Source organism: Vicugna pacos, chromosome 33 (assembly GCF_048564905.1).
Source record: "Vicugna pacos chromosome 33, VicPac4, whole genome shotgun sequence".
NCBI lineage: Eukaryota > Metazoa > Chordata > Mammalia > Artiodactyla > Camelidae > Vicugna > Vicugna pacos.
Window position 1 is genome coordinate 5,969,898 of NC_133019.1, and position 14,490 is coordinate 5,984,387.

At 56.3% G+C, this 14,490-nt stretch overlaps 1 protein-coding gene across 2 annotated transcripts in view; it reads right to left on the bottom strand.

Moving 5' to 3' along the window:
- Positions 1–14,490, bottom strand: part of DCPS (decapping enzyme, scavenger) — a 33,086-nt gene that overhangs the window by 663 nt on the left and 17,933 nt on the right. The window contains exons 3-6 of one of the 2 annotated variants that reach the window (XM_072953990.1): positions 10,254–10,399; positions 5,985–6,098; positions 1,542–1,652; positions 63–238 (exon numbers count right to left, since the gene is read on the bottom strand). In XM_072953990.1, coding sequence (XP_072810091.1) covers positions 110–238; positions 1,542–1,652; positions 5,985–6,098; positions 10,254–10,399 — 500 coding nt within the window. In that variant the 3' untranslated portion in view covers positions 63–109. The remainder of the gene's footprint in view (positions 1–62; positions 239–1,541; positions 1,653–5,984; positions 6,099–10,253; positions 10,400–14,490) is intronic. The other variant, XM_072953989.1, reaches the window with a different exon arrangement.

Sequence of the window (14,490 nt, forward strand, 5' to 3'; positions counted from 1 at the left end):
CACTGCTAGGACAGGCCCAGATTCCCAAGACCGTGGGGCCCGTCCTCCCCCGGATGATTTACCGGCACTTAAATCACCCAGACGGCAGGAGGAAGCCTTGTTCTCCCTCTCAGTACGGAACAGAGTGGAGCAGGGACACCAGGAGATGGGCTGGGGCTGCCTGGGGCTTGGGGAAAGAGAAAGGACAGGGGAGGGGCCTCGGGCAGGCGACTGTGAGCCGCAAGGTCTCGCTGGACTCCTGGCGGGAAAGGAAAGCATCGACTGTGGCCCCGGCTCCCTCCGCCCACCCCAAACTTGCTCAGGGGTAGAGCTGTTTCTACCCAACCCGCTTCAGGATTACTACGAGACTCATTTCCATTGTGAGCAAACCTCTGAGGCCATCAGAGGTGAAGAGAAAAAGACAGGGGCCTCAGTGGGCTCAGCACACCCCAGAACTGTACCCTATGCTGCCATGTGGAGCTCCCCCGGGGGTCTTGGCAGCAGGGTGACACCAGGGCCAGGGCACCCAGAGGGCTTCCGGTGGGAGTGCTGGCCTGGCATCTTCTGGAGAGAAAGACGCCGTGCTCAGCCATCCAGGGCCGTTTCAGCGGAGAAACGGGTCACTCCAGAGAGAGACAAAGGCAGCCAGGGAGACGGTGCTGCGGGTGAGTGGAGAGAAGGCAGGCTAGGCACAGTGACGAGGGTGGCTCAGAGGTGAAGGGCCTGGAGGTGCAGGGAGGGTCGCCCTGGGCAGAGCCCCACTGGCAGGTCGGTGTCGGAGCCCTGGAACCACCCTGGTTGAAACAGGTGAGCCTGTCCCCTGCTGGGTACCCTGGTGACTGCAGGCTCTGGCACGGGGGCCGCATCTCCTGATTCCTCAGAGCGGAAGCACGGCTGAGAACAACCAGGCAGAATGGCAGGCTCAGGAGGATCCCTTCCAGACACTGAGGCCCAGAGAGGTGAAGTGCCCTGCCTGAGGGCACCCGGCGGGCTAGGTCACAGTGTCAGAACCAGGACCAGTGTCCAAGATTCTAGGCTCTCTTCTTCCATCTCCCCTCACCTCCAGGGCTCCTTTTACACCCCGCTATTTCATTCAATTCAGCAAATCCCCCAGGAGGAAAGTATCCTAGAATGCCAGGTGCTAGATAATTCACGTCTCTGCTCTCCAGGAAGATGAGGAGGGACGTGTAGACATGCGTCAGGTTGTGGACTATCAACCAAGAAATGTGTCCAGCACCACGTGGCTGTCACAAGCAGGGCAGGTAATCCTGGGATGGGAGGGCATCCCAGATGCAACCTGCAGGAGAACGGCAGGGAGCAAAAGCGGGAAGCCAGGCTGAGGAGGGCCTGTGTGGGGTGGAGAGGGGGCTGAAGGTAGAGATGGAGGGCAGGGCAGGACCAGGGACAAGGGTCCTGCGAGTCCACCAAGAGCCTTCATGGGCCCCCGCATGGACATCCAGAGATGGACGTCTGGGAAGGGTGAGGAAAGGGGCCCCAGAACACACTGGAATCGGAATGTAATTCCTCTGGGCTCCAGGGTGGATTCAGCCAAGGTGGCTCACCTGCCCCTCCCAGAGGATGTTCCTGAGCAGTGGCAGGTGCTCTGGAGTGAGGTCCCGAAGCGACTTGATGCCCCGGCGATGGCAAATGGCGATCAGGTACAGGTCATCGAGCTGTGCGGAGACAGACAGGGTTAAAACGGGCTCAGCAGGAGACAGGGCCAGGGAGGCTGCCAATCCTGGAATTCCTCCCAGGAGCCAGGAAGCACCTACACCCAAGGCCTGCGGAGCCAGCCACACCCAACCCCAGGGACCCCGTGGCTGGACCAACCCCAGTCAATGTGTGCACCCATGTGCCCAAGGTGAGTGGGACAGTCTAAGAGGTGGAGCTTCTGTTTATTCTTCCTGCTGAAAAATATTATGAGAATATTTATATACTCACAGCTGCTGGGAAGTGGGAGGTAGGAAGGAGGTTCAAGAAAGTGCCAAGGTCAACTCTCACGGTCTAACTGCCTGTACATAAGTAACTGCCTTAAGACATAAAGTGACAAACGTACAGGAGGAAACTGATGCAACATTGTAAACTGACCATTCTTCAGTTAAAAAAAAAAGTACAGGAGGAAGAAGGAAAGACTAGCTAGGCTGATCCAGAGAGGCTTCCTGGAAGAGGAGGCAGGGGATCTGGGTCTTGAAGAAGAGGTAGGGTTTGGATAAAGGGCACTGAGGTAGAGGCAAGTGAAAACAAAGGCTTGGAGGCAAGAAGTATTGGGCACCTAAGGCAGAGAGTAAACCACTCCGTTTCCAGAGTCAGAGGCTGGTGAGGGGTGACGAGGCATGTGAGGGGGGACAGGGAGCCTGAGGCCAGCTTGGCACCAGCACAGCCTCACCCTCTGCTCTCTTCTCCTATCTCATGGGACTCACGGGTGGCCCTTCCTGCTGTCCTTCCTGAAAACAGTGCCTGGCTGAAGACCCGGAGGTCACCTCAGTACAAAGACCCAAGGCCAACAAGATCTTGAGCCAAGAGCAAATGGATGCTTCCTCCCACCCGTCTCTGCTTACCCAAACCCAGCCTTGGCCGGTTACCACGTCCATGTGTGAGGCAAGCCCCAGACACCAGGGCTCCAGGGGCAAGGCATGGAGACAATCCAGCAGCCCTCAGCCCTGCCATGTGAGTTGCTAAGATTCTTCAAGGAGATAATTTGGGGACCATGAGTCACCCAACCAAATCCCCAAAGGCCCTGACTTAAAAACTGAAAATGAGACTTTCCATCTGGTGCCCGATGTCCAACTGGGCCTCTTCATGCCACACACACCCCTCTCTGCCGCAGCCCTAAGAGGCCGGGCTTTCTGCCCCAGACCCGCTGCAGACGAGCCCAGTGGGGACCTTCCAGCTGATGGCCCGGCTGTGCCCTCCGGGGCTTCAGTTGTGCCCACAAGTCTCTTCTGGACTCCTCCTTCTCGTGGCCTGAGACCACGACATTTACTCCTCCGCCTGCCCCCCGCCTGCTAGGGGCCCAAGGAGAAGCAGGAAACAAAACTGCTTAAAGATGGAAGCATGTGTGCATGCCTGTGGTGTCTTCAGCTGTTCTCACGGTCACTGCCACAGGACTCCCAAATACCAGGAGCATTTGTTTTAGATGACCCCTGCTGACCAGTCTCAACCACAACAATACATCACACCTCTCTGCTCCACTGGTACGGAATGAGGCACGACGCCTGGGCTGGGTATCAGCTCACGGGCTGCGTGAGGAAGGGAAAGGAACCCAGACTTTGGTATCAGACATGACCTCAGATTTTCTGCAGGCAGCCAAAGGGCCCCCAGCCCAGAGAGAGGATCTGAAAAAAGCTAGACAAGGGACTGGCCAGGCTCTCGGGCTGGCACCGCGAAGGCGGCCCATCAATCACTCAGTGGGGACACCAGCAATCTCTTTATAAGGGAGGATGGTAAAACCAGAGTAACAGCTTCCTAGCAAGGGTGAGAGAGGCGGAGAACGGCTGGAGCTTTGAAGCACCACCTCTCCTTCTCCGGAGAGGCTCCAAGGAGCCGCTTCCTGTCTGAGTGCTTTGGACACAAGATTCTGAGTTACATGAACTGAAATGGATGTGTGTCTGTATAAACACATACATGCTGACACGTATAGTACGGAAAGACTGTCTCTGGAAGGGGAGACATACAGTCTCTTCTGGGGAAGGGAAATGGAGGAACTGGGCTGAGAGAACTTACTTTCACTGTCCGCTCTTTGCACTATTTGCTTCTTACCACATACATGTATTAACTAGACCCACTTCCCAAAATAAGCAAATAAAAAAGAATCTACAGGCTCTCTCTTAAGAGAACTGAGGGATGCTAAGACCTCTGGAGAATTAAGAGTGTCTAGGAGGCATCAGGCACTTGATAAATATCTGTGAAACAGATGGATGGACTGGGTACTTGACCCCGAGCCATCAGCTAGGGGAAAAAAGATACACTTCTGCAAGACTCTAGGGTGGTTACAAGACCCCTCAAAGCACATGCCAGACCCTTCTCTTTGGTCCTTCCCTGCTGGAGGAGGACGAGGGACAGAGGTCCAGGCCTGGCCTATCTCCCTGCTGGACACACTGCGTGATTCTAGGGAGCTGTCAACCTCAGTGCTCTGTCACAAGTCCGGTGGCAGTACAAAGAGGCAAGTGCTAATTACGCAAAGGTTAAGGACAATCACACCTGCACTGCCATCAAAGGCAGTGACATTTAAGCTGGCTCGTTCACAACCAGAGGGTGAGTCGCCCAGCCGTATGGCTGGGAGCCCAGTGCAGCTCTCGAAGCCTTTCCTGTCTTAAAGGGGACAGAGAGAGGACAGCTCCCTGGCAGGCCAGGCAGGACGCCTGCCAGCACCAGGTCAGAAGGACAGAGGATTTCCGTTCTCGGTGCTGCGGGCGCCAGTGTGTTAGGGCTTCTTGAATGGGGATGCTCCTGCTGTCCTACATGGCCCTCAGACCACCATCCCCCGTGGATCACAAGGTCTTCAGTCTTCAGGGATCTTGTGAGCCACAAGTTCCTCTTACCACATCCCCCACCTCCTTCGACCCGTCTGTAATCCAGAGCCTGCAGGTGTGGGCCACCCAGGGGACAGACAGAGTCCCCAGAGCCACACAAAGGCACTGCCCAGAGTTGCCGCCAGTGTTCCCATTCCATAGCCTTGTGCCGGCTCCCCAGCCCCCCGCCCCCGCCCCCGGGCAGGGATAAGCTGCGGGGCAGGGGAGAGGGCCGCCTCTGCCCTGCAGCACCCCACGAAGGGAGGGCTGTCTTCGCAGGCCTACCAGCCTCTGGTGAATCACACTCAGGGCTGCAGCCCCCAGAAACTCCCTTCAAATCCCCCACCCGCCTTGAGCATGTTTAGGAACTCCCTTGAGCCTCCCTAAGACACAGCTGGCACTCACCTGCCTGTGAGCCTCTGAGCCAAAATTCTGTGCCCCTCACCCCAGCCGCAGGCTCTGGACACCCCTTCTTTGGCAACGAAGCTGGTAGCGAAACCACCAAATCACACCAGGCAAACTGCAGCTGAGCTCAGCTTAGGACCCAGAGGCCTAACGGACAGGCCAAGCTGAGAACGCACGAGAAGGTGCCTGGGCAGATGGCGGGCCTGGCCTCCAGAGCAGCGTCTCTGGGTGATCACGTGACCGTGAGAGGAACACAGAAACCAGAGGGTCCAGAAATCTGAGAGAACGGCAGACCTGAGCTTGGACTACCACAGATTTCAGCTGGAGGACGGGGCATTTATCTAGTCCCCACCCCTGCCCAGCAAGCCCAGGGCTGAGTGGGACCAGCTCGCCTGCACACCGGGCTTTGCCCGTTCCTGTCACTCTCGGGTGGGGCGACGGCTAAGTGTGAGTGGTGATGGGCCACCGTGAGGGTGAGGAGGGAGGAGAGGGTACAGGGAACAGGAGAGGGACAGCGAGAGTGAAGACAGCTCCTCCAGAAACCTGCTCCCAAGGTCAGGAGAGGAGAGGGCCCCTGGAGGCCAGGAAGCAGAGCTGAGAGGCCCCGGCGGCCCCTGGGCGCCTCCTCTGCAGCTCAGGCCACGTGGGCGACTCCTCAGGGGGTCACCATGGCCTCTGCCAGCCAGCGCTGCAGACCGTGGGCCTGCCTGGGTCTGCTGGTGTCCGGGGGGATGCACGCAGTCCACCTCAGAGCTCCAGGTGCTCCTGGGAGGGAGGGTGGTAGCCCCAGCATTTGGCTGGGGCAGGAAAGGCCTGAGTGGTGATGGGGGCAAATGCTGGCTTGCTCCTCACCCCGTGGGTGGGAGCAGAGCCAGAAAATGGCTCTAAACTGAACCAACACAGTGTGAACATTTGCATATGACAGGTAGGCACTCCCACGCAGACAGCTCGGGCCTCCCGCCCCTCCTTGTTGGTTAATTATAATCTGCTCAGAGAGAGAGCCCATGTGGGGAGAAGGGCAGGATTAAGGAGGCCCTGCAGCCTGGAGCAGGGTCCTCAGAGACAGAGGCCCAGCACAAGATCCTTTACCTGCTGTTGGTTCCACTTGAGGTCAGGGATGAGGACAAAGCCGTCAGAGGGATCTGGGTTCTCAAAAACAATCCGGTCGGCTTCAGCCTTCTTGTCGAGAATATTATACACCCACTGGAAGGAGGGGGAGAGACAGGGTTCACACAACAGTCACCTTCCCTTGAGAGACACCCAGCCCTGGGCCATGTAGGCTCTCGAGCCTCCCCAGGAAGGACAGCCAAGTCACAAAAGGCCACTAAGCTTGGGGGATCAACACTCAGGCTGTCTCGTGTCCAGGGATCTACTCATGGGGTCTGGAAGAGATCTCCCCTCTCCCACCACAGCCATCCCCACAGGGGTCCCTGCAGCTCAGACGGGGCCGGCTGTTTAGACTCTTCCTGCCAGCACTGTGTCTGTGCCCTGCTGTGGCCTCACAGGCCTGGTCCGCATCTGCCCCTTTCCCTGCCCACAGGCCTCGGGAGAAGTGCCCCGTGGGCCCCGTGCCACCTTATTCAGGACCACGGGCAAAACGAGTCGGGCTGGGAGTTCCTTCTTGTAGAGGGGCCCGCTACGGGACAAGGCAGGGCGGGCCTCGGTTCTAGACGGTAACGTGCTGGGTTTCTCTGCCTGCTGGGGGTCTTGTGAGTGGTGGGGTTCGCACCTCTGCCCCACTTGGAGACACAGCTGATGTGGGCCCTGCGCGACAAACGCCACGTGGAGATGACACCGACTTTTCCTGTCAACCCCGGGCTGCCAGCTCTCTCTCACCCTTTGATCAGCTGCTGCCAACAGTCTTCTGAGGACCCTTCCTTGGGTGCTGTGTGGATCCCAAGGACGTCACTTTATCATTAAGGCCCTGGTGGCCTCTCTGAAGAAGCCAGCCTGCAGGGGGTTAAGATAAGAAGGCCCCTGTTCTCACTGGGCTCCAACCATGGGCCCGCTCCTCTCCGCTTCCCCAAATTCTGACAGCCCTTTGCAAACGTGACTTCCCTCCAGGTCAGTGAACTCTGTGCCCGACACAGGAGAGAGAGCCCCGCTGGAGCACCACAGAGAGTAGGAGCTGGGCGCACGCTGCTGTGCCTTCGCCTCACAGTCATGCAGGGCCTCGAACTGACCGAGGGGTGGGTGGGAGGCCAGGGCAGCGACACGGCCAGTTGAGTGGAGGGCTCCTCTGCCCACTCCCGTGAGTGCTGACAGCAGTACCAGCGAAGGCCGAGACTCACCCCGCGTCCACGTGCTTGGCTTTCGGCCACCAGGGCCAAGACCAAGTGCAACTATCAGAGAAGGAGGAAGGAGAGGGGACCTGCCTGGGAATATCAGGGCCTCAAGAGCCCCTGGTAGGAGCCGCAGGCCAGTCACGACGTAGTCGATCCCCAGAAAAGAGGGGCTTTCCCAAGAAAGCCTGGCCGCGCCTCTGTCGGGGCGGAGTCTGGAGGCCCAGGAGCACCGGGGCCAGAGTGATGACCGTCCAGCAAGTCAGTGTCCCGAGGAGGCACTTCCTCTCTGACTGGAAATCTCTCTGGGAATGTGTGGCTGGAGAAAAACGCCAGCCGGAACCTGAGCTGAAGCGTCCCCAAAATAAAGGGGACGGAGAGGATGCTACCTCTCCATGAAGAGCCCTGTCCTTTGCCCCCAGATAAGCAGCTCCTGCCTCCAACTGGAGGCACCTCTCTCAGCTTGCACTAGGACCCCAGGATGGAGGTGCTGTCATGGCATTTTCCAGACATGGAAACGGGCTCAGGATGCTCCAGGATGGCAGGGCGAGTGTCCACATGGCTGACGCTGAAGTCAACATCTGGTGACTCACGAATCGACACTTTAGCCTGACACGCTCTGACATCCAGGCAGCCTGCCACATTTACTGGGGCGGGGGGGAATTACAAGTACCTCAAATTTGAGAAGACAAATAGGGTAGCTGGCTAAGGGCACAGATGCTGGGGCCAGACCGCCTGGATTTGGATCCGCCTCCAAAGGGCTGTTGTGAGGATCCAATGAGGTGACGCACATGAAATGCTTGCAACAGTCCCTGGCACCCTGTGAGTACTCAGCAAGTCCCAACTGAACGTCCACCCTGCTGTCCCCACCCTGTGCTGGTTAACGATGCCACTATCCACCATTCACCACCCAAGCTAGACCTGGAGTCACCCCAGATCCTGCCCTTGCTGCTCCGCATCAACCAGTGTCAACACCCTGCCTCTTACAACACAAGGGAAGCCCCTGGGGCCTCTACCCTGGTTCAGTCTCCCTGCTTCTACCCTCACTGCTTCCAACTAACTGGTCCTTGTTGCCCACATGCTTAAAACCAAGTATGGGACCCTCATCACCTACAGCAACGGTCTCAAACCTGACGGTTAGAAACAGAGAGGTTTTTTCAAAAATGCAGATTTTAAAATCCTGGCCCCTGCCTGCCTTTTTCTGTCGTCTCCTGCCAGCTCTCCAATGCATCAAGGGATTCCAGCCCTCTGTGCCTCCGTTCCTGCCCACCCCTCTGCTGGGGATGCCCCGTCTGCCTTGTCCACCTGGCACACTTCTCTTTGTCCCTTAAGACCCAACAGGAGGATCCTTTCCTCTGTGTAGCCCCCCCCCCCCCAGTCTGGGCTGATCACTCCCCCTTTGTGTCACCACTGTACCTCATATACAGACCACCGAAGTGCTTATCCCTTTATCATGCAAGTTTCAGACTGCAGGTCTAGCCTCCTTACAAGACTACGGGGACGTTATCAGTGTTCACCTTGCTGACCTTCCAGAGCCTCACACAGGGCTGGGACAGAGGAGATGCCCAATAAACACGACTGCTGCCAATTAAACTGAGTACCTGTAAATTTGCCAGGGACAGCCGAGCAAGGATACATGAGTAATCTTGTCAGACAGGAGCTAGAAGAGGAGTGGGGTTTTTTCTATTATTTTCCAAGAGGAACTGCATAGTGGTCTATAAGAAGGTCTATATGTGACTAATGCCAACTGTATTAAAAGGCTTCTTCTTTTCAGTCCCACATATGTGCAACCAGTGCAATACATTCCAGGAGATCCCCCGCCACCCCGAATAGCAGACACTGTCTAGGAAGATGGAGATTTACTTCCTTTCCACTTAGAAGACAGAGCTAGGATTTCTTTTTTAAAAAAAAGGGAAAAAAAAATCAAGCCAGTGTGAGCTAGAGGGGCCTCGTGCAATACTGCAGAGGGGACTGTGGCTCCCAGCCGGGCCGGGTCTCCCCCAGTGGGACAGAGGGCTGTTGGCACACGGGGCCTCCGGCAAGCCCTGCAAACCTCCTGTACTTCCTCCTCCCAAGTACAACCCACGGCCAGTGCCCTCACCCCCAGGGCGCCCTCCTTTCTCCTGGGCCTGGGAGAAAGAGCTGTGAGTCTCCCATGTTAGAATAGCTGCCACCACTGTAGCCTGAATTTCAGGTGAAATGCATGAGAGACAGGAGTGAGCGATGAAGAGATGGAGACAGCGAAAGCCACAAGTGAGCAAGAACACAGCTCATCCATCATACTCTCTCTGAGCGTGCACGTGGGGCCAATCCCGGGCAGAGGCTCTGCTTGGCGCTGGGCACAGACCCAGGGAGAAGTGGGATCTCTTAGCAAAACGGCCTCGTGTCTGGCCCAGTGGCTGAAGAAGCCCAGAAGCAGCTTCCAACTCGCAAGCACAGCCCTGAAAGAAGAGGCCCCACACCAAGCCCCCAGGTCCCATCCTCTGGAACGAATGCGGGGGGAGCGAGGCAAGGGGAAGTTTCTACCTGGGACTCAGCTCCTGGAGGCTGGTTTGCTGCACGTGAAACCGGGAAGCAGGGTCTGGATGGGGTGGACTTAGCCAGCAAGGGTCTTTACCACTCCCAGACCCCCAGCCAGAGCCATTCTGAGACTACATCACGGCTACTACAGAGTAGACAGAAACTCCTCCTACGGACCAGACTGCTTGGAGATCCCAGGGCGCCTTGGCAGTGCGCTCAAGCCCCTCATCAGTGACGGTGACCTCCTCTGTGAAACAGCGACCTCGCTCCAGCACTTTCCACGCCCCGTATCCTGCTCATGCTTCTCCCAGCACTCACAGCCTCATGTCTTGGGTGGTTGCACACATCTGCGTGCTGTCTGCGGCCCGCACAGGAGGGAAGCCCCACGAAGGCTGGGACACAGGCGGCTGTGCTCTCTGCTGTGTCCCCACCTGTGCTGGATGACAGCACTGGCCCATCTGTGGTGACATCTCCACAGATGCTTGAGAAGATACACTGGCCGTGGGGACAGCACTCCGAGTCTGACCCCTGAGCCTGACCCCCTGAGGCCAGTCACCTGGATGCTGAGGCTCTGGGACTCCAGGTGGGGCAAGGTGATGTTCCTGTAGTCGCTTCCAGTCTCTCGGACCAGGTGGAGGTCCTGGTGCAGGTATTTCTGCAGGTGCGCCTCTGTGGCAGGGTAAACCACGGTTGTCTTCACATCTGCAACGACACAGCATGGCCCGGGGCCAGAGTTAGCCCCCGGCCCTGCACCGTCCTGCCACACCCTGGCCCCACAGGCACCACAGAAAGGAGATGGCCCCCATCCCGTCTTTGATTCCCTAACAAAGGGAGCCAAAGGCTAAGAAGTTATATTCACTCGTGACCCACCCCTACGAGGTGCTTTGGGCCACGAATTTGTGAGCTGAGCCACATTCAGAGTCTGGAAGACACAAAGTCTTCCTGACGGGTCACTGGGCCCCTCGTCCGCCACCGTGCCCTCCCCTCTTATTTTCTGGGCACAGGAATGAAAGGTTTCTGGCTCTTCTCATGTACCAAATGTCCAGGTCTGTGGCTTTCTGGACTCAAAGCTGAGAATCTGGTTTAAAGCCAAGGAGCCTCCCTCAATGCAAAGCAGTGCAGAACAGCACAGTGGTTAAAGGTGCGGACTCTGGAGCGGGACTGTCAGAGTTCGAGTCCTCGCTCTGCCAGCTCCGTCCCTGGGACACGGACCCCAATCCGTGTTTAACCTCCCTGGGCCCCTACTTCCCTACCTGTCAGCTGAGGGTAACGGCGGACCCTGTGTCACAGGATCAGGAGGACTGGCAAGTTAATACCCGCGGAGCTCTTGGAACACCACCTGACACGTAGGAATACTTGAGTACTGGCTATTTTCAGTCCCTGGTTTCTCAGCCTTGGCACCATCGACATCGTGTCAACATTTGTGTTGTGGGGGCGGTCCTGCGTGTTGCAGGAGAGTTAGCAGCATCACAGGCTCCCACTAGAAGGCTCGTTAAACCCTCTCTCCAGTTGTGACAACCATAAGTGCCTCCAGACACTGCCAACTGTCCCCTGGGGGATAAACCCAAACTGCCCCTGGTCGAGAACCACTGTTTTCATCAGCAGGAAACCAGGTAGTTTTTTCTAAACAGCCTCCAGGCGAGGGTCCTGATCCAACACCACCCGGTTCTGGTTAAGTCCCTTTCCCAATTTCCAGCAACATCTGCTACAGCTGTCACCACTACTCTAGTACTTCTGTGCAGTGCTTCCACATAGATCCTGAAAGGAGGACAGGAAAACGGTGTCTTAAAACCAGTCGGGATGTTTTCGAAAGACCCACGTCCTCCCTGACTCTGGATTCAGAGGTGCCCTCCAGAGAGAGGGGAGCAGTGAGCAAGGGCTTTTTAACACTCTGGGAAATTCTCAGGTTTGCCTACACACCTCGAGACCCAGCTCAGAACCACTAACCCAGACTTGCAGTTGGTCCAAGGACACAGGTGATTTTAATGCTCGTTTCGCAGGTGAGTGTGAAAAGAGGTCACAGGGTTCAAGACTTTTCCCACAGCACGCCGCGGGACGGGGCAGAGGCAGCACTGGACCACAGCCTCCCCACCTGCAGCCTCTGCTCTTTCCACCCCGGCCTAAAGGCCCAGGGCCGTCTTCCAGCAGCCGGTGGGGGCGTCCAGAGGTGGACGCCAAGCACACGACATCTGGTGGGTGTTCACCCGCTCTGGCAGGTGAAGCAGCACGAGGAAATGTGGGCGGATGTGCGGCTTGCCCCTTCTGGGCTGTGCCACCTTGGGTCTGTTATTTTAACTTCTGAGTCAGCTTCCTCATCTGTTAAAGGTGGTCATAAAAATCTAACCCAAAGAGTTGTTGACGTTAAACAAAATGTGTCATCTGAACCACCAGAGGAGCTAAATAAATGTCACCCCACTTCCTGGGAATCTCTGGATCTGACTCGGAAAGGGAGGCACCAAGGCCTCCTCACAACCCTCTGGCCACTTCTCACCCCACCACTCTCTAACAGCCCAGGGTCACAGGCCAGAGGTCAGAGGTCAAGCACACCAAGAGCTCAGGAGGCAGGAAACTGCCTGAAATAGATGGAATGTCACTGCCTTGGCCTCTGCAGTGGCCCCTAAGAAATCCCATGGGATCTGCAGTGAAGCCTGGTGGAGGACGGATGGAGATTCCAGCCCTAATCAGCCTGGGTTCAAATCCTGCCTGTGTGACCTTGGGCACATGAGGAGCTAATGAGCAGCAGGCAGGAAGCCTTTAAAAAGTACCCCGCCCCAAACACACATGGAAAATTGCTCCCCAAATGCTGGCTCTTACTCTTTCTGTGTCGCTGTGTTGCCTGGGCAGGGTGGCAGGGACAAAAGCCCTGAGCACTGGTGTGGGGGAGATGGCAGGGATCATGGCAGAGCGGACGCCAGAGGAGAGCCTGGCCTACTGGCCACGCACACCCAGCCCTGGGCTCACGGCCTGGGCTCCCTGGCTGCTCTGGGCAGAGAGCCGCTGGGCCTGCGGGATGCCCGCTCGCCAAGGCTGGTCAAAGCCCGCCCCAGCCACCCGCGGGGAAACAGGCCCCTCACAAGGCCAGCCCCTCCCACCCACCCCACAGCAGCAGGGATAAATAAAAAAGGCTACTTTCCAACTGCTCACTTCCTGCTGACCTTCTTCACTTCCAGAGAAACCCTGCCCGGAGGAGAAACCCCTTGCTGCACCCTGAGCCCCGTCAGAGCCCGTCACTCCCCGGCCCGGCCTCGGCAGACCACAAAGCCCTAGCCAGGAGCTTGCAGCATCGGGGCCCGCCCAGCTGGGACAGTCCCCTCCTGAGGGGCTGCCCCTGCAATCTTGCACCAGACCTCCCCCAACTTCACTGATCGCCATTCTCCCCTTGGACCTCTCTGCTCCAGCCACAGCGACCTCCCAACACGCCCCCTCACTCACATCAAGCACATGCCCACCTCGGCCTCGCACCAGCTACTCCAGGGCCAGGCCAGCCTCCCACCTGAGTCATGGTTGCTGTCTCCTTCATTCAGGTCTCTGTCCAAAGGTCAGCTCCTCAGAGCTCCTGACAGCCCCATCACGCCATCTCCTTCACTCATCATTACTTCACAATGGAGTGGACAGTTACTGTCTGATTCCCCCATTAGATGTACCTTCCAGGAGGACAGGAATAGCACATGGTATCCAGTAAGCCCTCAACAAATATTTACTGAACAAATGAATCTGGACTTTTTAGACTTTAAGCCCAAGAAGGAAGAGGCTTTTGTCCCAAATGGGAATAAAACCTCTGAAAAAAAAGTCAATATATTTCCCAATGCTCTCACTGGCAGCCAAAAGCAAACACTGGTGTTTATTTAAATGACCTGCAACTGCGCTTCACAAGGGAGTCAATGCCCAGTAAGTGCTCAAATTATCGGGTGAAAATATGTTGGGGAACAGGATATCCATGCAGGGCCTCAAAAATATCTCCCTAGAGATTACTTATTAATAACAGAGGGGAGACACAAAGTGACCGGAGTTAACATCACTACTCATGGGATGAACTGACATCACGTGCCTCCTGGGACGTGCCACGGTGCACCGGCCAAAAGGCATAACCCAAATCCAATCATGAAGAGACATCCGCCTCCCACACCGACTTCTGCACAACAAGTAGCTTCACAACTCTTCAAAAGTGTCACAGACACGGCTGAGGGACTACTCCAGGTTAAAGGACACCAGAGACGGGGCTGGATCCAGGATGGGGGAGGCCAGCGGAGACTGGGGGGTGAGGGTCCTGCTTGAAAGATGGTATTGAAACACTGGTAAAATTTAATAATGCTCTCCACATTAAATAATAGTTTTATATAAATATGAAAGTTCCTAAAATTGATCATTTTACTCTGGTTCCTAGGACGTGCTTAGCAATGGGGGTTATGATGTCTGCAACTTACCTTTCAGTAACAATAGTAACAAAATATTATTATTATTACATGTAGATGGGGAGAGAGAAAAAGGAAAGGACGCCAAATGTTAACAAGAAGTGAAGGCTTTTTAAGGGAGTTCTTTGTACTGTTCTTACAACATTTCTATAAGGCTGAAAGTTTTTTTTCAAAATATAAAGTTAAAAAAAAAAAAGGTGTCAGTACCCTCTGGACCCTGGGAGCTAATGGCTAGCAGATGTGCTGGGCACTGTTCTAAACCCTGTACGTGTAGTAACTCACTCACTCTCCACCTGCAGCGTGAGGCGGGCGGGTATTGCTATGATCCCCACGTCACCCACGAAGCTGAGGCTCAGGACTGGGGTCCAGCCATGCGGTCAG